This window comes from Pelodiscus sinensis, chromosome 11 (genome assembly GCF_052426305.1).
Source record: "Pelodiscus sinensis isolate ZL-2025 chromosome 11, ASM5242630v1, whole genome shotgun sequence".
Classification (NCBI taxonomy): Eukaryota; Metazoa; Chordata; order Testudines; family Trionychidae; genus Pelodiscus; species Pelodiscus sinensis.
Window position 1 is genome coordinate 15,863,746 of NC_143062.1, and position 23,253 is coordinate 15,886,998.

At 55.4% G+C, this 23,253-nt stretch overlaps 1 protein-coding gene across 5 annotated transcripts in view; it reads left to right on the forward strand.

Annotated features, from left to right (window-relative positions):
* SPTBN2 (spectrin beta, non-erythrocytic 2) overlaps positions 1 to 23,253 on the forward strand; it is a 67,745-nt gene that overhangs the window by 20,072 nt on the left and 24,420 nt on the right. For 4 of the 5 annotated variants that reach the window (XM_006131606.4, XM_075939249.2, XM_075939248.2 and 1 more), the window contains 11 exons: positions 3,355 to 3,425; positions 3,587 to 3,772; positions 15,736 to 15,887; positions 17,767 to 17,940; positions 18,345 to 18,436; positions 18,623 to 18,703; positions 18,892 to 19,007; positions 19,955 to 20,067; positions 20,902 to 21,089; positions 22,555 to 22,672; positions 23,028 to 23,186. In XM_006131606.4, the coding sequence (XP_006131668.4) occupies positions 3,616 to 3,772; positions 15,736 to 15,887; positions 17,767 to 17,940; positions 18,345 to 18,436; positions 18,623 to 18,703; positions 18,892 to 19,007; positions 19,955 to 20,067; positions 20,902 to 21,089; positions 22,555 to 22,672; positions 23,028 to 23,186 (1,350 nt within the window). In that variant the 5' untranslated portion in view covers positions 3,355 to 3,425; positions 3,587 to 3,615. Of the gene's footprint in view, positions 1 to 3,354; positions 3,426 to 3,586; positions 3,773 to 7,349; positions 7,609 to 15,735; positions 15,888 to 17,766; positions 17,941 to 18,344; positions 18,437 to 18,622; positions 18,704 to 18,891; positions 19,008 to 19,954; positions 20,068 to 20,901; positions 21,090 to 22,554; positions 22,673 to 23,027; positions 23,187 to 23,253 lie in introns of those variants that run through there. The other variant, XM_075939251.2, reaches the window with a different exon arrangement.

A 23,253-nucleotide genomic window follows, 5' to 3' on the forward strand; every position in this document is an offset into this window, starting at 1 on the left:
AAACCACTAGACCCCACTCACCTCCCAGAATTGTGACAGGACCTAGGAGTTCTGAGTCCCAGCCCCCTGCTTTAACCCCTCAATCCCCTCCCACTCTAGCAGAGGAATAGGACTGTGTCTCTGAGGCAGGAGTAGCAATGGGGATCTAGAACAATGTTTATAGTTGGGGTGCTGATGATGGATACCATGACAACCATGTACTTGGTGTTTATTATTACTGCTTCAGGCCAGGGGAGTGACAACTCTCCCAGCAGCCCTAGTTTCTGCACCACTAGGCAGATCAGTGGGTTTTTGGGATTTAAGCTTTGGGCAGGCAATCCCCATAGCCCCAAAGGTCATTGTTGGGGTAGAGGAGGCTGCTTGTTGCCAGATGCCAGCTTCTAATAGCAATGAGCCCAGCACAATGGGTCTCCCTCCCTAATGCCAGTGAGTGCTAATAGCCCCAGCCAGGCGTGACATGGACTGCTGCGCGCTACCTAGCCTGCATTTTTCTAATGCAATTACAGCCACTGCCATAGAGATGCAGGCAGGCTGTGATCCCAGTCTGTCTCTGGGGCCCTGCTGCAAGTCTGGAGGACTGGGGAGTGTGTTGAATAACTGGGGAGATATAGGGCCTGTAATTGACTTCACAATACTGCAGTCATGGAGCCTGGATGCTTTGTGTCACTTCCCAGAAATCCAAGTTGTGCTCATCCTGCTTTTCCTGAAGGACTGTGGCCAGTGGGTGAGCTAGCCAAGAGGCAGCATGGTGCAGTGGGTAAGACCATGGATGGTCTGTGCAGCCTCCAGCCCCACCTCCAGCCCCACCCCCTCTGCAAAGGCTCTGCCCCCCCACCATAGGGAGGGGAATAGAGGCAAGGAGGCGAGTGTGTGTGCTCTGGCCTCTCCGGCCCCAAGCACCAGGGAGGGAAGAGGCCGTGCGGCTCCAGCCTTCCTGGCCCTCAGAGCACCTGGGAGGGAGGAGGGCATGCAGCCCAAACCTCCCCGGTCCCTGGAGCACCGGGGAGAGAGGAGGATGCACAGTTCCAGCTTCCCCACCCTGGAGCACAGTGAGGGCAGGCACTAGGGGCAGCAACACTCCACCCCTACAACACCTATAGCAGACGTTCTGGGGTTGGAGTGTGGGCGAGGCCATGCCTGGTGGTTTGAAAAGGCAAAGCTACCCCCGCGTAGGCCACCAGATGCCCATGGGTAAGACACTGCATGGGGACCAATGTCACCTGGGTTCTCTTCCTGCCTCTATTATTGACCTGCTATGTGATTTTTGGACAAGCCCCTTCCCCTCTTGGTATCTCTGTTTCCTGTCTATTTGGGTATGTCTGACTACATGCCTCTGTCAACAGAGGCATGTAAACTTGGCTACCTGACATAGTCAAAGAAGCCGGGATTTAAATATCCCCAGCTTAATTAAAATAAACATGGCTGCCGCACAGTGCCAGCTCAGCTGATCGTCAGCACAGCGCGCGAGTCAAGACGTGAATCGGTCGACAGGGAAAGCCTTTGTCAACTACTCCCTTATGCCTCATGAAACGAGGTTTACAGGAGCAGTCGACAAAGGCGTCCCCTGTCGACCAATCTGCGTCTTGACTCCCATGCTGTGCCGACGATCAACTGAGCCGGCACAGCGCGGCGGCCGTGTTTATTTTAATGAACCCAGGGATATTTAAATCTCGGCTTCTTTGACTATGTCGGGTAGCCTAGTTTACATGCCTCTGTCGGCAGAGGCATGTAGTCTAGACATACCCTTTAGTTTTGGCATGTGTACACTAGGAAATTATTTCAAAATAACTAAATTTGAAATAACTCCCAAAATAACTACTTTGAAATAAGCTTATTCCCCAAGGAAAGCAGGAGTACAGATTTTGAAGTAGCCAGCCCGTTATTTCGAAACAACGGGCTTGGTAGTGTGGGCTCTTCACTTGCTATTTTGAAATAAGGGGGGTTATTTCAAAGTAACTCCTTAGTGTAGACCAGGACTTTATGAGCTCTTGGGCAGGGACTGTATCTGTGCAGTACCTGGTATGACAAGGCCTTGGTTTCTGATCCAGGTTTGGCTGGGAGCCAAATCTCCTGAGCTTTATTACTGGATGTAGGAGGGAAGTTGTGTCTCTTGGTTAGAATAGGAGTGTGGGGGCTAAGACTCCTGGCTTCTATCCCCAGCCCTGAGAGGGAAGTTGGATCTTGTGATTTGGGAGGAGGGGGACGCTGGGAGCAAGACTCCTGGGTTCTGTCCCTGGGTCTGGTCTCTAAAGCAGCTAGAGAACAGCTCCTTTATGGGTTTGGAGTTCCAGTCCATCATACGCACTGCTCATCTCAGAATTGGCAGCTTGAGAGTTTGGATGCTCTTTGGCTCCATCTTTCTCACTCCTGTCTACCAGGCTCAGTCCAGTGCTAAAACCCTCTTGCCCTGGCTGCTGGGGGTGGTGAGTGGGTCAGGAGAATGCAGTGCAGGAGATGGGCAAACCCTGGAACTGAGAAGGCGCTGAGTGAATGGAAGAGCCCAGGCCATCACAGCCCAATGGGTACTGGACCTCCCTTTCAGCTGAGAGCACAGAGCAGCCAACGGATGCACAGTGAGCCTAGGGAGGGATTGGCTCTGTGGGCGTGGCCAGGGCACCCAGAGTCCTGGGGCAGGACTATCTGCTGCTATGGCCCAAGGACAGACGTGGCCTGAGTCAGTAGGTGCACTATACTAAAAGGCCAATAGGGGCACCAGCCATCCACAGCAACACCCTTCGCCCTGCATGGCAATCCTAATAGTGGCTGGCGAGGAGGGGAGGGGCTGGGACGGGGCTAAGGATGGGGACTGGAGCATGAGCCCCTTCTCTACACTTACCCCACAGCAGCAGCTCCTGTCCTGCATGGCTGGGCTTTGGGTATTGTGACCTGGCATGTGGGATCGCTGAGCCACTCATTCAAATTTGGCCTCCGTACTTCTTTCCATGGGAGGAGGGGAGGGGCAGCAAGAGCACCCCTACACACTTGGCTGCCTCAATCCAGGAGAAGTGTGACCAAGGAGAGACTGTTTGCCTTTGGTGGGTCCCACGGTGGCCATGAGGGAGGGGTTCTGGCCCTGGGTAAGGGACATGGCTGCAATCCCCATGCCTAGGAGCACTGATAGCTCAAGCCAAATGGGGAGCGGACAGGGAAAGACCCATTGAGGACTGAGCTGCCCTGGGTTCCAGGGCTGGATTGCACTGGGAGCATCAGGTCACACCGCTGGAGGGAGCGGGAGGCACTAACTGCCAGCACGTGGCCCTGGGGGGTTGATGCCAGATGTTGACTGTCCCCTGGGGAGCTGCTGGCAGTGGGGTCACTCCTGGGAGGCTCACATCACTGCCTCTTTGCTTTCAGATTCTCAGGGGGAGCCTGGGCCATGCTGTAGTCTAGCAGAGGAGTTGGCACACTAAGCCCTGGCCTCACAGGTGAGTACATAGCCCCTTTGAGGTGGGGACTGGGATGCAGGGCCATTCTAGGAGGTGCTGGCTCCAATCCAGACCCAGGGCAGCAGGACTTGTTGACTAGGGGTGGAAAATTGGTTGGAGAGAGGTCACAGGATGCTCATGGCTCTCTTGGCCCCCCTCAGGTGGATGCAGAGACCCTGTGGTAGACGCCATGAGCAGCACCCTATCCCCCACAGACTATGACAGCCTGGAGATCCAGCAGCAGTACAATGACATCAACAACCGATGGGAGCTGTCTGATGAGGACTGGGACAATGAGAACAGCTCAGCCCGCCTCTTTGAGCGCTCTCGCATCAAGGCGCTGGCAGGTACGGGCCTTTGCGTAGAGTCGTGTGGGTGCATGCCCCTGAGTTTGGGACTGCACTGTTGCTGGAAGGAAAGGTGTGATTTGTGAGGCAGTGGTGGTTGGGAATATGGGGTGCCAGGCGTGCAAATTTGGAGTGCGGGGTCCCTGAGATGGGTGAATGATCTGAATTCCTATGGATCCAGCGAATTGGGTCCAAAATGGGCTCTCTCATGCCCTGGAGGGACTCTGGGCATCTTTGGGGGAGGTACAAACCAGGTGTCCAGAAGGCAGCTCCTGTCCCTGGCATGAGACACTCCCTGTGGAGGTATAGGAGATGCCAGCTGCCCTTTGTGTCCACATCCTCCCTCCACACCAAAGGCAGGGCCAGCCCCCACTTGGATTGCTTTGGGGTGACCCTGCTGGGAGCAAGCAGTAGGGTTCTCAGACATCCCCTCTATTCCCCCTCTCCCATTCAGCTGGTCCCCGATGCTCCTGTGGAATCCACCTCCTCCAAGATCCAAGTTACACACAGGGGCTTGCGGCGTGACCCTGCAATTGGCCACTAGAGAGCAGCACAGGCCTGTGAAGCAAGCAGGCACCCTGCCCAGCCCAGCCTCCTGTGCTCAGGAGCCTTGTTGTGGCAGGGGGAAATCCAGGGGGGAATTGGGGGCAGCACGGGTCAGGGGCATTGCAGGGGGGCAGACTGATCCACCTGAGACTCTGAACTCCAGAGCTCCAAAGCCTCTGTGTGTCCATCCATTCCCATACACACCCCTCTGCTCTGCCTGCCCCCCCAGCAGCACAAACAAACCTGTCTAACCACGTTCCAGACTGATAGTTCCCATAGCAACACTAGCGTGGCAGCCACCTAACACCAGGGAGGGGCTGGACTAGACTCCCCTCCTCTCCACATCCCAGGGATCCTCCCTTTCCAGTGCAGCCCAGCCCTGCAGTCCCTCTCCTCACCCGGATCCTCTCTCCTCAGCCCAGCCCTACTGTCCCTCCCCATCCCGGGGATCCTCCCTCTTCAGCACAATCCGGCTCTGTTGTCCTTCCTCTCCCTCCTCAGCACAGCCCCAGTGTCTTTCCCCATCTGGGGGAGCATCCCTCCCTAGCCCAGTCCCTCCCATCACAGAGATCCTCCCTCCTCAGCCCAGCCCCACTGTCCTTCCCCATCAAAGGGATCGTCTCTCCCAAGCACAACCCAGCCCCACTGTCCCTCCCTGTCCTGGGGCTCCCACCTCCTCAGTGCAGTGCAGTCCTCCTGTTCTTCCCCTTCCCTCCCCTCCATAGCCCCAGCCCATCTAGACCTGCCATTAGGATACAGGGGCAATCAGCAAGAATACTGGGGCTAATAAACCCTTCCATACTCCATCCTACCCCCAAGGCATGGATCCCTTCCCTCTCTGCTCTAGGGCTTTCTGGGATTGAGGGGTGCCAGCCCTGCCTCTGCCCAACTGGATCTTAGTCACATTGGCTCCTCTACAGGGTAGGGGGCAACAGTGGCTGGGACTGATCTTGAGGGGTACCCAAGACAAGACAGTAAACACCTCCCCACACATCCTTCACAGGCCAAACAGATCAATGCTTTAGGAGTAAACAGGGAGCAGGGAACAGGGAGCAGGGACAGCAAGGCCTGGACAGCTCATGGATGGACAAAGTCCAGTTGGCCAGAAGTCAGGGGAGATAATACAGCTAAAGCACAGGCGAGTTGTGTGGAGAGGATGATCCCAGGGGGCTGGGAGCCAGGACCGTGACAGAGAGCTACTGGGGGGTGGGGCAGAAGAGAGTGGATGAAAATCAGGAGTGGATGAAAATCAGGCTGCAGAGCTGAGAGACACAGTGGAGCTCTGTGGGTAAAGCCCTAGGCTTAGAGTCTGGACTCAAGAGATCTATCTCAGCTCTCAGAGGGGAGTAGGGGCTGGGAGCCAGGAATCCTGGGTTCTACGCCCTGTTCTGGCACTGATCTTGGCAAGTCCCTTGCCTTCTTGGTACCTTTGTTTCCCCTCCCCTCCTTTGTCTGTTGAGAGTGTGAGCTCTGGTACAGGGCCTGTCTCTCCGCGTGAGTCTGTGCAGTGCCCAGAGCCGTTGAGTCAGTCTCAGCTGGGGTCTCCTGGAATTACTATCTCACCTGCTATCACCACACCTGCCCATTCTGGCTCCATCCCAGACTGTGCCCTGACCCTAGAACCTGATTCTTTCCCAGCAGGAGGCACAGTCTGCTGAAATATGAGGGAAATGGCAGCAGCCCATGCTCTGCTCCTGAACCAGGAGCTGTAGGGCTGTGTGTGGTGTGTGTCCTGCAGCTTGATAGAGACCCTAACTGAGATCTGGGCTCCCAGCATGGTGCGCAGACCCTGGCTGAGGTCCCCATCATGCTGGACTCCCCATAGCCACAGTACCTGCCCCAAGGAGCTCACCGGCTAAACCCATTCTACCCAGGGGAGGAAACTGAAGCCCAGAGACTTTGTGGCAGGGCTAGGAATTGACCACCAGGTCTCCCAAGCAGGAGCTTAATGGCTGTGCATGGCAGGCCCATGGCAGTGCTGTGCAATATCTGCTCACTTGTGAAATCCTGCCTGTGGTAGAAATTTGGCTTGGCAGAGCTCTGGAGTGAGCAATGGCCTCTGCCGGCAGAGAGGGGTTTCTGTGCTGGGCAGGGAGGCCAGTGAGAGAGAGACAGCTAACAATGTGTAAATGACATGATACCAGCATGGAGGTTTCACATCTAAGCCCTGGCAGGGAGACGGTTTGCAAGATGGGGGCTTGCAGTGGGGCACAGCAATCCAGACACCCATCCCCCCAACAGTGGAGGAGATACAGGCGGGCGAAGCAAATGGAGATCACCCCAATGGCCCTGGTTCCACCCACTAGGGAGGGGTGGAAGCTCCAGAGCTGGGCCTGCCTGAATCAGGCAGAACAAAGCCCAGGGCTCTGTACAATGGGGTGTAAATCCTGTGTTGTCAGGGCAATGTGTTGCATGAGCTAATGGGCTTTATCTGTGGCTGTGGCTCTAATGGGAGCTCAGCTGCAGGGGACCCAGCTCAGAGCCTGCCTTCCATCACCAGCACAAATATCTTCTTCTGGCCTGGGCTGTGCATCCTCCCTCCTGCCCTCCCAAGAAACAGCCCCTGCAGCCCAGTGGAGACGCAGCACAAGTGCAAATGCATCCCCCAGGGGTCAGCACAGCAGAACCAGGAATCAGAGTCCTGCTTGATAGGGGAGGGGAACCCTTTGTTGTTGTTTGTATTGTACCCTCCCCTAGATACCTGCACTGAGATCAGAGTTCCATTGTGTCAGGCTCTGCTCTGATAAACAGTCCTGGCTCCCACCCCCAACCCACCGGGCCCCATTCCCTGAGTAGAACCCAGGCGTCCTGGCTCCAGTGAAATGCCCTATGTACTGAATCACTGCCACCTTTCCACTCTGCATCGCCTTGGCCTGATCCCAGCTCTGGGATTTGTCCGCTCAGGCTTCTAACGCTGGAGCCATTGCTCCCCTGGGCAGGCTGCCTGCACACTCACACACACCTTTCACAATAGAGAGCGGCCCAACCTGTTTTTATGTAAATTGCCCAAGGCCGCCCTCCCATCCTGGCTGGGAGGAGGGCAGAGCCTCTGCACACTCAGCGCTGAGCTGATTCCCCTACAGCACCTGGGCCCAGCTGTGCCCACCGGTCTCCACTCCCCTAGGGAGAGAGCGGTGCCTTCCCCCCACTCCTCTTCAGGATGTTCCAGCATGAGCCGGGGCAGATGGAGGTGCCCTGTACCCCTCCATCCCCAGTGCTCTCCCCTGCTGCCTTCATCAATGCTGCGCAGTACTCCAACGTACTGGAGGGCAGGTTCAAGCAGCTGCAAGGTAAGATCGTGAGGGGCGGCGACTCCTTCAATCTGGGGTTAAGGGGCTGCCAGCTCTCCTGGGGCAGGACTGACTGGGGGTGGGGACTGGAATAGGTCGAATCTGAGGGGGGTCAGGTGCCCTGAAGTCTCCCTATTTTATTTTGCTCGAGCAGTCACATCAAGGGCCCTGAGCCCTAATCTCCAAGGTGCTGCTGGGAATTAGCTTCCCGCTCGCTCGGCAGGGATTTGCAGGGGGGAAAGCAGCTGCATGTTTGAGATTCTTTAGCGCCTGCCCCATTCTCTGCAGTGATAGCCCCTTGCCCCCTATCGGAGTTTCCAAAGCCCCCTCGCTCTTGGGAATTCTGAGCTGCACCCTCTGCTCCTGTTTTTCCTCTTTAGATCTGGATAGAAGCATGCTGGCAGACAGTGAGGGCCACACACTGGGGATTGGGGGATGTGGCACTGCCCCCCGAGATCTGACACTGAATTCCAGCACTTCTTTCCTTGTCACTCCTAAACTCAGCACCTCCTCTCAAACTGTCACCCCAAGATTCTCAACCCCCCAGATATGCAGCCAACTTCACCCCAAGTCCAAATGACATACAACTATCACCCCAAAACTCCATCCATCTTTGTCCTCACCTCAAAACTCCACTGTCTTCACATTTACCCCAAACTCTGTCCCCTTATCTATCACTTCAGAAGCTTCCACCCAAACTACACCCAGTCCCCTGAAAGCATCACCCCAAACTGAAAATACCTCAAAATCTCACCCCCTAATATAACGACTTCACCAGCCTTTCCACTCAATTTCCTTTCTCCCTATCCAAAACTGGGGCCTCATACTTCAGCTGATCCCCCCAGTCCTTCCCCCTAAATTCCATCTGCCTTGAGCCTCCTGCTCCAGCTCTCTGTGGGTATCATATGCTGGGGGGGTGTCTCTTTCCTCTGGACACAGGCAAGGGAGAAATCCAGGGGAACTGTGTGTGAAGGGGGCGGGGGCTCGGGAAATACTCATTGCTTTGCCCAAGGGGCCAGTTGCCAGTGTCTGGGTTTGGGAAGTTATTCAGGGGGATGTTGCAGGGCTTGGGATGTGTAGCTGCAATCTGGACCTAGCATATGATTTAATCAAGGGGTCTTGTGTTATATTGGGCTTCAGGGTATGCTGCAGACCAGGAGCCAGGACTCCTGGATTCTATTCCAGCCTGGTGGAGCAAGAGGGGTGTAGGTTGAGTGGGTTAGAACAGGGATGGGAGCCAGAGCTAGATACCTGACTGGCTCTGCTACTATTCTACTGTATAATTCTGGTGCTTCAGTTCCCCTCCCTGGTGCCTCAGTTTCCCTTTCTGTTAATAGTGTCTGCTGGTTGCTTTATGCGGGCCCTGGGCATCAAGGTCTGCTGTGTGGGTCATGAACCCTGTGTCCAGGGAGTAATGACAGGTTGTGGTGGTGATTCCATGTTGGGGTAGCACTGGTAGAGCAAAGGGGATGTGTAGGCATAGGGCAAGGAGCAATAGAAAAAAAGCTTTGGGCTTCCTGCCCTAGCCATCCCCTAGTCTAGTGCCATGTGGGTCACCTTGCCCCCATTTGTCTCCATACTAGGGACAGCAACAGCTGTTTTTGTAGTAAAGCCCACAGCACATGGGATTCAGAGACTGTTCTTCACAAGAAGGGACAGCAGCTGGAGAGAGGGTGGAGATGTCTTGGGGTTTGGTGGGGGGGGCTGGGTGAGCTTCATGGGATGGCTGGAGATGTCTGAATGGGGGAGGCAGATGTAACATCTGTGGGTGGAGATGCCTGGGTGGTACTGTCAGGGGAACAGTCAAGCAAGATCAGATGGGGACCATTATGAGCAGAATGAGACAGAGCTAGGAGGGATGCAGGAGGGCAAGAGGCCATGGGACCTGTAATCCTTGTGGCCTTACATCCTCCTCATTGGGATTCGAGTCCTAGCCACACTTTAACCACCCCCATCCCTCTCCTCAGGGTCATGCCAGCCCAGACAAACAGCTAGGGACGGTACGTTGCAGGGGTCTCCTGGGAGCAGGTGAACCTCTTCTGCAGGTCATTTCTGCACATGGCCCTGCCTGCAGCTGAGAAATCTCACAAGCTGGAACTGTAGGCAGCAGTGTCGAGGTTCAGGTTTTGGAGCAGAGGAAAGGGACTGGGTTCAGGGGCAGAGCTGAGACTAGAACCCAGGAGTCCTAAAACCCAGTCCCCCTCCTCTACCCAGTTTTAGATGCTCCCCTCCCAGCCTGGCTGTGGGTGGGGTGACTCCATCTGGTGCTCTCCCCCAGAGTGCTTTTCAGAGCCTCCCTCCCCTGGCCTCCAGACTGAGACACCTGTTGTTTGGGTAGGTACAGCCCAGATTGCACATGCAAATAGGCAGAGTGATGTGATTGGCATCTGTGTGGGGGGGACTCTCTTTCCTGCTCTGGGAGGGGAAGGGGGCTCATGGTTATAGTGGGGGTCGGGAGCCACAAATCTTGGAGTGCATTGCTGACTCAGGGAGAGGAGATGGATCTAGTGGTGATTGGGGGGGGGAGGTTAGTCAGGACTCCTGGGTTCTATTGTTGGCTCTGCCCTGATGCATCTGAGTGCTATGGGGTGAATCCCTCCCTTGATCCATAGCTTGGTTTCCCCTTTGTACTGAAGTCATTGCTATAGCCTTGAGATCTGGTCTCAGACTGTCCTGAAGGGAAAATACATCCATTCCTCACCCTTTAGGCCATCCAGGAACCACCCCCTCCTCCAGTCACTGACTCTGCCCTTCTCCCACCCCAAATTATCTCACAGTCAGCCCTGATTCTTCACAAGGCTGTGCAGTCAGATGGGACCCCCACTCCTCTTCACACCAGACTCCACTCGCACAAGAAGCTGTTTGTAGGATAGAGGTTTCCCCGTTGCCTGGACCCAGCCCCCAAGATAGTCCAGCTCTAGCCTTCAGCCAGAAGCCGTCAGGGTAGAGTAGGGCACAGCCCAGAGTGGGAGTTCACAGCACTTTGCTGTCAAATCGCACAGAGGTGGAAAAGGGAATCCCCTGAGCCCCTTCAGCAGCACCAGGAATAGAACCCAGGAGTCCAGTCACCTTCCCTGCATGATGTAACCACTGAACCCCACTACTCTTTCAGAGCAGGGGATAGAACCCAGGAGTCCTGGCTTCCAGCCATACGTGTGGGAAGTAGGGGTGCAGTGGGTCCTGCAGCACCCCCAAGCTTTGGCTCAGCATGGCCCTGCACTGGGGTCTTGGCTGTCAGCCTGCACCTGGGGGTCCTGCTGCTACCTGGGATCCTGAGTGCCAGCCCCACACCTGTGGGCTCCGCTGTTGGCCCCAGGATCCTGGCCACCAGCGCCATACCCAAGATCCTGGCTACCAGCCAGTCCTACCTACTGGCTCCTCTGCTGCTGCCTGGGGTCCTAGCTGCTGGCTCTGAACCTGAGGCTCTGCTATTGACCCCAGGGTCCTAGCCATGAGTCCCTTACCCCCAAGTTCATGGCCACTGGTCCCTTACCTGAGGTCCCAGCCCCAGAGACCTGGCTGCTGGCCCCTCTTTTACTGCCTGGGGTCCTGGCTGCTGGCCACACACCTGAGGGGTCTGCTGCCTGCCACAGTGTTCTGTCTGCCATACCCAGGGACTCTGAAGCTGTGGCCCTAGCCTGGGGTGGTGAGGGGCACAGACAGGGATAAATAGGCAGGGGGCATAAGTCAGCACCCCTATCCTGGAAATTGTTCTAGCACCACTGTTCCCAGCTTCTTCCCTGGTCTAACTACTAGACCCCACTCCCTGCCAGAGCCAAAGACAGAACTGAGAAGATCCTCCTCAACAATGCAGTGGTATTCCCTGCAGCCAGCCTCTCCCACGCACCCTTAATTTTCACCCCCAAGCTCCAGTCAACCCCCAGAACTGCCCCCCACAAATACATCCACATGGGGCCGGACCTCAGTGAGGTGCCATCCCTGAGAATGAGCCCTTTAATATGGCAATGATCCAAGCAATGAACAGAACTGGGGCTAGGAGGGGGTGCTGCCTCCTGGGCTTAGACCACTCATCCCAAGTGTCGGTGGGAATGCCTCCTTGGGCCCCATGCAGTTCCAGGTGTAATGATCTCATGCTTGTAGGGTGAAAGGATGACAGAAGGCAGCTGATGCTTCCCCTGTGCTGGGCTTGCCCTAGGATAAGGTCCCTCACACGCCTCTCCAGATCCCCTCCCATTCCCATTTTCCCCTTTCTGGAGTTTTTCACTGGGAAAATACTGAAAATGAAATGCAAAAATCTCTGTGACTATGTCACTAGGAGGGAGTTCCCAGTGGATTCCCTATGCTGTACTCTGCGCTAGGCCAAGTCCAGAGGAAAGCAGAGATACCTCCCTCTAGGTGGATTGCGGAACATCTGTGCAGGCTACCAGCGGTCATTGCTGTGCTGGGAATGGGAGTGCTCAGCTCTTGGTTTTGAACATGCACTTCAAAGGGGAGGAAATGGCAGACCCATTGGGTGATAAACTGGCATCCCACAGGCAGGCTCTGCTCATGGTGCCGAGCAAATGGCACTGGATTAACCACTAAGGGGACTCTTAGAGGCAACAGAGAGAGACAGGCTTGTGCAGCCAGGAGTAAGGCTGCGGAATGAGGGGCATCAGCAGAGCTGGGTTCTATATATTGGGATTGAGCTGGAGGCTGTGGGTTGTGAGTGAGGACATAGGGAGGAGAGAGGAGCAGGAACTGGTAGGGGTCGGGGAGGCAGGAGACCAGGGGTGAGGACTGACAGTAGGTCTGGTCTGTTGTACAAGGGCCCTGACAAGAGCAGCTGCTGACAAGTCAGGGCTGGAACTTACATCCAAAGGAAGCAGACAGAGCAGACGCCTGCAGGGGGTGTGAGGGTTGCTCAGATCAGGGCAGCAATGCACTAGGGTGCGCATGAGCACGTACTCCTCTTCATCTCCAGACAGGACCTTCCAGGGCCTGCCTCTCGCCCTTGCACAAACACACTCTCCTCTCACCCCAGCAAAGGACAATCCCCACCCCCCCCACACACAAACTCCCCTGTGGCTGGTACAGGAAGGAGCTGGGCTTGGCTGGGCTGCCCAAGGCTGGCTGTTTGCTCAGAGCAGCAACCCTGACAAGGAGTCATCAGACCAAACGGTGGGGGTGGGGAGAAATGTGCAGTTCAGGGACAGACGGAGAGACACACACCATCAGAGAGACTGGGAATGTACCAAACCTCTGGGTAAATACAGCCGGAGTCAAACAAGGCTGCCTGCTGGCTCTGGCAGGAGAGTGGTGTCCTGTGGTTCGAGTAAGGGGGCTGGGAGTCAAGATTCCCATGTTCTAAACCCAGCTCAGTCACAGACGCTGTTTGACCTGCCCCGCTCAGTACCTCAGTTTCCTTGTCTGCGTCTGACTATGCTGCTCTCTTGCCTTGGTGGTGAATAGCTCAGTCCGCATTTGGCAATGATCCTAATGATGGCCATTCGCTAGGCAGTCGGAAGAGAACAGGCCTGTTGCAGGGAAGCCCCTTCTGGAGCAGACAAGTCCCTCCTTGTCCTGGTGTCTGGGTGCTCTGTGGGGCTGGAGGCTCCTAGGCTCCATTCCCCTCTCCCCTCCCCTGCCATCCGTCACTGAACATTGCTGCAGGCATTGACACTCGCTGTCTACTGAGCCAGGCTGCCCACATCCACACATAGTGTGGCCTGGCATCTCCCTGAACTGCACAGTCACTGTGGAGACCAGCTGAGGTTGGGAGTCCTGAGATCGTCCTGTCCTCACGCTGCCTGTACTCCCAGCTAGGGCAGCTCCTCACAGATTTCCTGCGCTGCAGTCTTCCCTGGCTTGGACCACATGTCCCATACAAACAGTACCCTGGCCCCTTCCCAAATCTCTGGAGGTATAAGCAGGAAAGGATCCAGCCTCATGGTACCTGCATTTCCTGTTGGGGTAATGTGTATGAGTATGTCTACACTACCCTCCTAGTTCGAACTAGGAGGGTAATGTATGCATACCGCACTTGCAAATGAAGCCCGGGATTTGAATTTCCCGGGCTTCATTAGCATAAGCGGGGAGCCGCCATTTTTAAATCCCCGCTGCTTCGAACCCCGTGCAGCGCGGCTACACGGGGCTCGAACTAGGTAGTTCGGACTAGGGTGCCTAGTCCGAACTACCGGTACACCTCGTTTCACGAGGAGTAACGGTAGTTCGGACTAGGCACCTAGTCCGAACTACCTAGTTCGAGCCCCGTGTAGCCGCGCTGCACGGGGTTCGAAGCAGCGGGGATTTAAAAATGGCGGCTCCCCGCTTATGCTAATGAAGCCCGGGAAATTCAAATCCCAGGCTTCATTAGCAAGTGCGGTATGCATACATTACCCCGCTAGTTCGAACTAGCGGGGTAGTGTAGACATACCCTATGACAAGACTCAGCCAAGACTGGGGTTCCAGATGCTGCCCAGATCCCGCCTCCAAGAGCAGTCAGGGCCCCTTTGGCTGGGTGCTGCCAAGACACAGTCCATGCCCCAAATTGCTCACAGTCTAATAACCAAAGGGCAGGAGGGAAACTCTATCAGAGGCACCAAGAGGGGTCCTTGGGATTGTGTGGTAGCTGGTGCCCCTTAGAGGGGAAAGTTGCCCTGTTCCATCTCTCAGCTGATTCAAGGTGATAGTAAATCCAGTTGTGCTCGGTGTGGGATGCCTGCAGGTAGCTCTGGCTCAGCCCAGCTCCCTCGCCATCTTCCTGGCTTATGTCAGGGCTGGAGGAACAGACAGTATTTTGCCATCCCTGGGCTTCTGCCAGGATGACCCCACCCAGCCGGGGCTGGGAATAAACAAGAGCCCTGGGAATATGCATGCAAGGGAACTGACTTACTCACAGGGCGGGGAAACCCTCCGGACCTGTCAGCTCAGGGTGCTGTTCCCTCTCATGTCACCGGGGCCTGGGAGGCTGTCAGCTGCACTCTGCAATGTGGTGTAGGAAGGAGGCTGGAGCACAGCAGTGGGCACCCCCCTTGCAGACAGTGCTGGCTCTATGCCCCTCTGTCACCTGCCCCTTAGAATCAGACCTGCTCCTCCCCGGCTGGTAGTATCCTTCCCCTCCCAGCTTCAATGCTGTTATCATGGAAGCAGATGGCATGTGTTGTGTTCTTGTTTGTTATTGTAGGGTCTCCTGTGAGCATTGCTGCTGGACCACCTTGTTTGTTATTGTAATGTCTCCTTGGAAAGCAGAGACTGTACAGACCTGTTTGTTATTGTGGGGGCTCTTGATGGTACTGGGCCTGGGACTTCAAAAGGACGTTTTTTTATTCTAGGTTCTCTTTGTGACACAGGGGCTGGGCAGGCCAGTTTGTTATTGTAGGGTCTGTTGCGAATTCTATTGCTGGGTAGACTAGTCTGTTATTGTAGGGTCTCTAGAGAAATGAGGCTGTTCAGGTTGGCTTGTTATTGTAGGATCTCTTGAGGTGCTGGAGCTGAGTAGACTGGATTGTTATTGTAGGGTCTCCTAGGGATGTTAAATTTAGTTTAATAACTAATCGACTAGTTGATTAGTTGATTAGCGGGGGGAGGGGGACAGACAGGCTCTTAATACATTTAAAAAGCAGAGGCGCAGCATCTTGAGACTGGGTGCAAACAGGGAATCAGCTAATTCCCGGCTTGTGCCTGGTCTCCGCTACTCTCCTGCCTCCCTTGCCCCTCATGGAGATGGTGCTGGGGGGAACCGGCTTTTGAGTTGACTCCCCCCAGCACCAGCTACTGCTCCCCGCACCCTTGCTGCCTCTGATAAAGGCAGCAAGGGGAGGGGAAGTGACTAGTTGAGGGACTAGTTGACTATTCAAGAAGCTTATGTTTATCAGATAGTCAACTAGTTGCTTACATCCCTAGGGTCTCCCAGGAACACAGGATTGCAGGTGCTGTTTTATTACTATAGGGTAGAGCTGTCTCGTGTGAGCTGGTGGAGAAGGCAGTGCGACTGGCGATGCAGCACTGAGCTGGGGGAGCAGAATATTAGGAGTTGGGCTGGGATTGGATCCAGAATTGTAGGCATCAGTGAGGTTGATCCTGATTAGAAGAGTCTCCCCCCGACACCGCTCGGAGCACAGAACTGGGGATAGATGCCACGGCGTTTGTGTCTGAAGTGCTCTCTGGTGGCTGCTTCTCTTGCAGATGAGCGCGAGGCTGTGCAGAAGAAAACCTTCACCAAATGGGTGAACTCTCACCTGGCACGTGTGACCTGCCGCATCGCAGACCTGTACAATGACCTGCGCGATGGGCGCATGCTTATCCGCCTGCTGGAGGTGCTGTCGGGTGAGCAGCTGGTGAGTGTGAGGCTGGGGGACAGGGCACCCTGGGGACAGAGCCATGGGCTAAATAGGTTTCTTCATCTCTGCTTGAGGCTTCTTATACCAGTGGGGTTAGAGCCGGATTCGGATCTTAATTACCCCAGGGAGAATCTGGAGAATCTCGGTCCCCCTCCCCCCGCCCCTTCCAGAGGAAGGACTGGACCTCACCTCAGAAACAGGTAGCCATAGTGCCTACCCCCAGTCCTACTCCAACCAGCATGTCACTGGGGAGAGAGGCGCTCCCCAAGCTTGGATCAACCCACCTGCCACTTACAGTTTTGAAGCCAGGAGTCCTGGCTCCCAGCCTCCTCCATGCCCACTCTAGCCCACTGGACCCACTTCTCTGGAGCTGGGATAGACCTCAGGAGTTTTGACTCTCACCCCGCCTCTTCTGTAACCACTAAGCCCTGCTCCCTCTCTGGTTGTCCCCATCTGCGTGCAGACTTGATCCCAATAGCACCAGCAGCTCCCTATGCTTATCTCATTGGCCCATGCTGCCTCCCTCTGTCAGACTGGGCTTCTTCTGGTGGTGTGACTCATGCCCTGGCTGCCCTCTGAGCTCAGCTCCTGCTCCCAGCATGCAGTGCAACTCCTTGCCTACACACCTGGTGCTGAGCTGGGTGGGGGCAGGCTGGCTGCATGCCCAGCCCTGCTCAGGTGGTTTTTCTGGTTCTCGGGCAGGTCAGGAGCTGGAGCCACCTGTCTGTGTCTTGTCTGAGCTGCCCCTGGCCTGCCACCCTGTCTTCAGGGGCCCCATCACTCTCTCCAGCTCTGTTCTCACTGCACCGGTGCCACATTCCAGGTCCACTCTTCTCTGGAGCCCTGGCTTCCTGGCCCCAGGGAGTCTGCACCCCAGCACCCAGAACCCAGCCCCCAGCCCTAGGGGAGGGTGAGAGCAGACAGAATCATGGGAAGGGCAGGCATGGAAATCCCATGCTGTAGGGTGGACTCCAGTATGGCCCAGGGTGCAAGGCACAGAGCTGGAAGTAAGGACGCCTGATATTTTTTTTACAGTTCCGGGAGGGGAGGGGAGTGGTTAGAACAATGGGCTGGGAGCCAGGATCCCCAGCATCTGTTCCTGGCTCTGGGAAAGGCAACGTCACTCCGTCCGAGATCCTCACCCCATTGTGCTAGGCACTGCCTAGATGCACAGTTTGTGGTCTTTGCCCTGAAAAACTGTCTGAATAGAGGAGGGAGGAGAGATAGAGGCACCAAGAGGGCAATGGACTTTCCCAGCATCAGAGGAAGAGTGGGGAATTGAACCCAAGCATCCTGACTCCCGGTGCAGTGTGTGGAGTGGTGGTCAGTGCCCCATGTTGTACTCAATTATCCCTGCTCTCTATGGTGGCAGGGTCCTGCATTGACTCTTGTGGCAACTTTGGCTTCTCCCTGTGTCGGGGACCAAGAGCAGAGTGTTCCCAGGGCTGGGGTGAGCTGTCTTGTTGGTCTCAGAGCCGTAAGGGTCTTGGACCAAGGCTTCAGCGTGCTCTGGCCTGTGTGGATGGCCCATTAAACCGGCTTCCCAACCAGAGCTAGCTAGTGCATCCGGCTAAACACCTGGATCGTTGCCTGCTGTACCAACAGTGAGGAGTGCCGGTCAGGGAAAGGGGTCCTGGCAGAGGGGAGTCAGGCAGTGTGGGAAGAGCAGGCCTGCAGGGGATGGAGGAGGGAGCCTGGGAGCAGGGGAAGCAGGAGGCATGGGGAGTGCAGGTGGCATGTGAGTGGTTGGAGAGTGATTACAACTGTGGTGAAGGACGGTATGGGGAGCACAGTCTGGGGGATCCTGAGGAGGGGTGCTGACAGCAGGGGAGGTGGGCAGCATGAGAATCCCCTTCACTGATGCTCTTTCTTCCAGCCCAAGCCCACCAAAGGGCGAATGCGGATCCACTGCCTGGAGAACGTAGACAAGGCCCTGCAATTCCTCAAGGAGCAGAAGGTCCATCTGGAGAACATGGGCTCCCATGACATCGTTGATGGCAACCACCGCCTTACGCTGGGCCTCATCTGGACTATCATCCTCCGTTTCCAGGTACCTGGAGCAGCCCCGTCTCCACCAAGGCGGGCACCTCTCTGTCTCCACCCTAAACCTGAATCCCTCTATCTCTCCACGATCTCAGACCCTCCCTAACCCTGGTGAGAATTGGTGACAACAGCACAATTGTCCCTGCTGGTGTGGTGGAGCAGTCATACTCCTAATGGCTGCAGGACACTGCCCCATGGTTGCCTGTGTTAATAGGGCCGCCCTTACGCCAGTGCTTAAGTGGCTGCTTGGTGGGCACTTGGATCCCTGGTTCAGATTCCCCAGGGGAAAGAGCTTCCCCCACTATGTGATGTTAGAAAGAAGAGCCAGGGAGCATGGGGCCCTCTCTTCATGGCCCAGGAGACTGGTGCTGATGGGACTAGCCTGGAGCTGTCTCTGTATCTGCCCCCCAGATCCAGGATATCAGTGTGGAGACTGAGGATAACAAGGAGAAGAAATCAGCCAAGGATGCTCTGCTGCTCTGGTGCCAGATGAAGACAGCAGGGTAAGGTGAAAAGAGCAGCTAATGGGACAGAGTATCAGGTCTTTCCTCTCTTGGGGTACTGGTTCAGATGCAGCCTCAGGGTGGAGGGAGTGGCTGGCTTGGGGGGTGAAGAATGGAACATGAGGGTCTTTCCCCTGTAGGAGGCTCCTGCTCCACCCCACTCACTTCCGTGTCTGTATGTTACAGGTACCAGAATGTCAATGTTCACAACTTCACCACCAGCTGGAGGGATGGCCTGGCTTTCAATGCGATCGTCCACAAGCACAGGTCAGCAGGGGCCACATCTGGGGGGAAAAGGGGACGCCAGGATCTCAGGGACCCATGGTGTGCTGACACTGTCCTTTAGCAGTGGCCTGGGGTGGGGCATTAGGATGGGTTGATGGGGGTCAGTGAGATATGTGGGGATGAAGCCCCCAGGCAGGCTCTCACAGTATGCCCTTTGGCATCCCCTGCAGGCCGGACCTCATAGATATCGACACGCTGAAGAAATGCAATGCCCACTACAACCTGCAGAACGCCTTTAACATAGCGGAGAAGGAGCTGGGGCTGACCAAGCTTTTGGACCCTGAAGGTGGGTGCCAAGCTGCATGGGCCTAGGAGAGGGAGGTCTGGGGGGAGTTGGGGTCTCAGTTCCATTGATTCATTCCTGGGATGGGGGAAAATTCCCTTCTCATCTGCATTCAGCCAGGCTGGAGGCTGGGGTTTGGCGCCTGAACCCCACTGTTTCCAGGAGGAAAGGCAGGCCTGGCAGTCACCCATTGCTTAGAAAATCCAGCCTCCTCTCCCATCCTGCCCTGGTGCTATGGAAAGCAGGGGGGGCTATTTCCGTGGAACAGTGCATTTGGGGAAAATCCAGACTTCCTATCCTGTGCTCATATACACAAGTGGGGAGGTTCGTGGCTGGGGCTGGGGCTCCATGACACCACTGAACAGAAATTACTCACACTTCCCATTTACCCTCACACCCGGGCATCTGGGTATTAGTAGCCGAGAAGTGCCTGGTGCTGATGTGCCCTCCATCCCAGTGGGGAGGCAATAGAGACAGGCACTCTTAGGCTACGACTAGACTAAACCTCTCTGTCAACATAGAGCTGTAGATTAGGCACGTCAAAATTGCTGATGAAGCAGGGATTTAAATATCCCGTGCTTCATTAGCATAAATATGGCCGCCACTCTTTTTCGAAACAGAGCTTTTTCGAAAAAAAAATGGCAGTCTAGACGTGGATCTGTCAAAAATAAACCCTTTTTCGACAGATCCTATAAACCTAATTTTTTGAGGAATACAGGATCTGTCGAAAAAGGGTTTATTTTTGACAAATCCGCCTCTAGACTGCTGGGGTTTTTTTTCAAAAAAGCTCCGTTTAGAAAAAAAGCAGCAGCCGTGTTTATGTTAATGAAGCGTGGGCTATTTAAATCCCTGCTTCATTAGCAATTTTGATGTGCCTAATCTACATCTCTCTGTCGACAGAGGTGTAGTCTAGACACAGCCTTACTGACACACGTGCTCTTGCCCCACAGATGTCAATGTGGACCAGCCAGATGAGAAGTCCATCATCACATATGTGGCCACTTATTACCACTACTTCTCCAAAATGAAAGCACTAGCTGTGGAAGGAAAGCGCATTGGCAAGGTACCAAGGCCAGAAACAGTGTGTGAGGTGCTGTCATTGCATGGTGCACTAGGTGGGTGGATGGATTGGATTGGACGGCTTAGATGAATGGACTGGGAGCATGAGCTAATTGAATAAATGGCTGGGTGAAGCAGGAGGAAGGGTGCGCAGGCTGGGCGGGTGGGTGGAGTTGGAGAAAGGATTAAATAGCTGGATGTTAAATTCTGAGCTCTTGGAAAGAATTGGCTCTTATGGAGCCCATGGATGGTTCTGCTGAGGTCTTTTGGATCCTGGAAGTGGTGTAGCGAGGCGGGGCAGGGGCAGGCAGTTGCCCCAGGGCACCACGCTAGGGGAGGTGCCAATTGAGCTATTTCCAGGTGCTGACGCCTTATGTAGGAGGCTCCGGCTGGTGTCACACGGTATCAGGCTGCAGCGGGGCAGAGCTGTGGCTTAGCCCCTGTGTGCGGGGAGACCCAGTGCCCTGCAGAGCCCTGGCCCCCGGGCTGCTCACCTGCTGCTGCAGCTGGGCTGTGCAGACCCGGTGCATCGGCCCCAGCCTGGTCCCAATACCTGCCCCATGCCTGGCTTGCTTTCCCAGCGCGGCAGCGTGACCTGGGCTATGCCACTGCCCTGTGCTCTGAGGTGCAGCGCCCGGGTCCCTGCAGGCAGAGCCGGGCAGGGTGCAAAGCAACTGACCCGGCCTGAAAGGACCCAGCTTAAAGCCCAGGCCGGCTGCATCCCAGTGCAAACCCTGGTCCCGCAGTGCCCCAGCCAGGACCAGGTGCGGCCCCCAGGCCCTACATAACAACCTCCCAGCCTGGTGGTGATTGACTCCTCTCCTCTCCTCCCCACCAGGTGCTGGACTATGCCATTGAGGCTGACAAGCTGATTGAGAAGTACGAGACACTGGCTTCTGCCCTCCTGCAGTGGATCGAGCAGACCATCCTGACGCTCAACGACCGAAAGCTGGCCAACTCCCTGAGTGGGGTGCAGAACCAGCTGCAGGCCTTCAACACCTACCGCACTGTGGAGAAGCCCCCCAAGTGAGTTCCTTACCCGCCTCTGAGTTGGCCCTAGGCCACTGTGGAGCAGGGAATCCTGGGATTGCATTCAGCACCTGGCCTGGTGCACTCTGAGCCTACGTCTACACTGTAGCCTTCTTCCGGAAAAGCTTATGCAAGTGAAGAGCAGAGTGGAATATCGCCGTGCTTAATTTGCATAATTAATTAGGAGCCATTTTTGCACAAGAGGCTTTTGCGCAAAGAGGAGCTGTGTAGACAGCTCCTTTTTGCGCAGAAACCCCCTCTTGCGCAAGAGCCGTTCTTCCTCATTTTTTCAGGAAGAACGGCTCTTGTGCAATAGGGGAGTTTTGCGCAAAAAGAAGCTGTCTACACAGCTCTTCTTTGCGCAAAAGCCTATTGAGGAAAAACAGCTGCTAATTAAATATGCAAATTAAGCACGGCGATATTCCACTCTGCACTTCACTTGCATAAGCTTTTCCGGAAGAAGGCTATAGTGTAGACATAGCCACAGAGGTCTGGGCTACTCTGCTAACCTACCCCAGCCATAGCATGAGCAGAGGATTGTGGGTGTTTTGCCCCTGGTGCAGCGCACTCTGGGATGCCTTGCTACAGATAGACTGGCTACGTTGGTTACTCAGCACAAATTTACCCAGCATGGGAAGAGTGCTCTCATCAGGTGCAGCTACTCCCACAAGTGGCACTGCTTCGTGGGTGCCAGCTATGCTGTGTGTGACCAGGGAGGCTATCTCATTCTAGCCTGTGGGGAGGGACCTTGAATGAGCTTATCTCTTCCCAGTCTTGGCATGCTCCAGTGCCTTGGCCCACAGGGGCAGGGAATGGGACCCGGGAGGCTAAGGAATCTCCACCACTGGAAGCTTTTAAGAGCACACTAGACACACATCTGTTGGGTATGGTCTGCTTACTACTAAGGTCACATCTCTGCTTGCCGGAGATGGATCTTCTTGCGTTCGATTTAGCGAGTCTGATAAAGACCTGCTAAATCAAACGCTGAGGGCACCCCTTGCTGTTGCTACTCCATCAACCACCCCCCTGTGAAGAAGGCTTATGGTATGTTGACTCCAGCAACTTAACTTAGCTGGCGTTGTGTACCTTAAGCCGACCTTCCAGGTCTAGTATAGACCCGGTCTTAATTCTGCCTGGAGTGCAGGGGACCAAAGTAGATGAGCTATTGAGATTACTTCCTGTCCTACACTTCTGAATCTATCTCCTGACTGGGGAGCTTCTGGCATGACATAAGCACCCCCTGGTGGCAACTTGAAGAGAACTACAGGGAGGGTAGGGAAGGGAAGTTGATGTGTGTTCTGGGTTCAGGTCCTGCTGCTCCTGCTCCAGCCTCAGCCCCCTGCCTCTCCTCTCCTGCCCCAGGTTCTGTGACCAGTCTGCCTGGCCCAGCTCTCATTCTCTGTGTTCACCCTATTTCCCCCCAGTGCTTTATCTGACCCTTTACCCTACCCCCACCCTTCAGATTCACAGAGAAAGGGAACCTGGAGGTGCTTCTCTTCACCATACAGAGCAAGATGCGTGCCAACAACCAGAAAGTGTATATGCCACGCGAGGGCAAGCTTATCTCTGACATCAACAAGGTGAGGCATCAGGGGGCAGGGCCAGGGTGCTTTCTCCTTGCAGCCAGTGCTGACTCCCCTGCCCCAAAGCAGTGCTAGGGGGCTCTGCTGCTAGAGATGGTCATCTTTTGGATGTGACAGAAAATGTCTCACAGCCAGGCAAGGGATCCCCACATTCCACCACAGAGGTTGCTGCATTTAAGGGCCAGGTGGGGGGATCCCTATAGAAACAGTCCCCACCCCCTACCCTGAAGGCAGGTGTTTCTCAGTGCTGGGTGAGGGATTGCTGGGAGATGGCCACTGGTATTGTCATTAATCATTGGCCCGTGTTAGATGTTGACCCCCCTACTGTAATTAACGCCCCCTCCTGCTGCAGGCCTGGGAGCGGCTGGAGAAGGCGGAACACGAGCGGGAGCTGGCACTGCGCAATGAGCTGATCCGGCAGGAAAAGCTGGAGCAGTTGGCAGCGCGATTTGACCGCAAGGCAGCCATGCGGGAGACGTGGCTGAGTGAGAACCAGCGCCTGGTGTCCCAGGTGAGTCCCAAACCCCTGAGCCATGTGAATAGAGTCCAGAATCCTGACTCTAAGCCCTCCCCCTGCA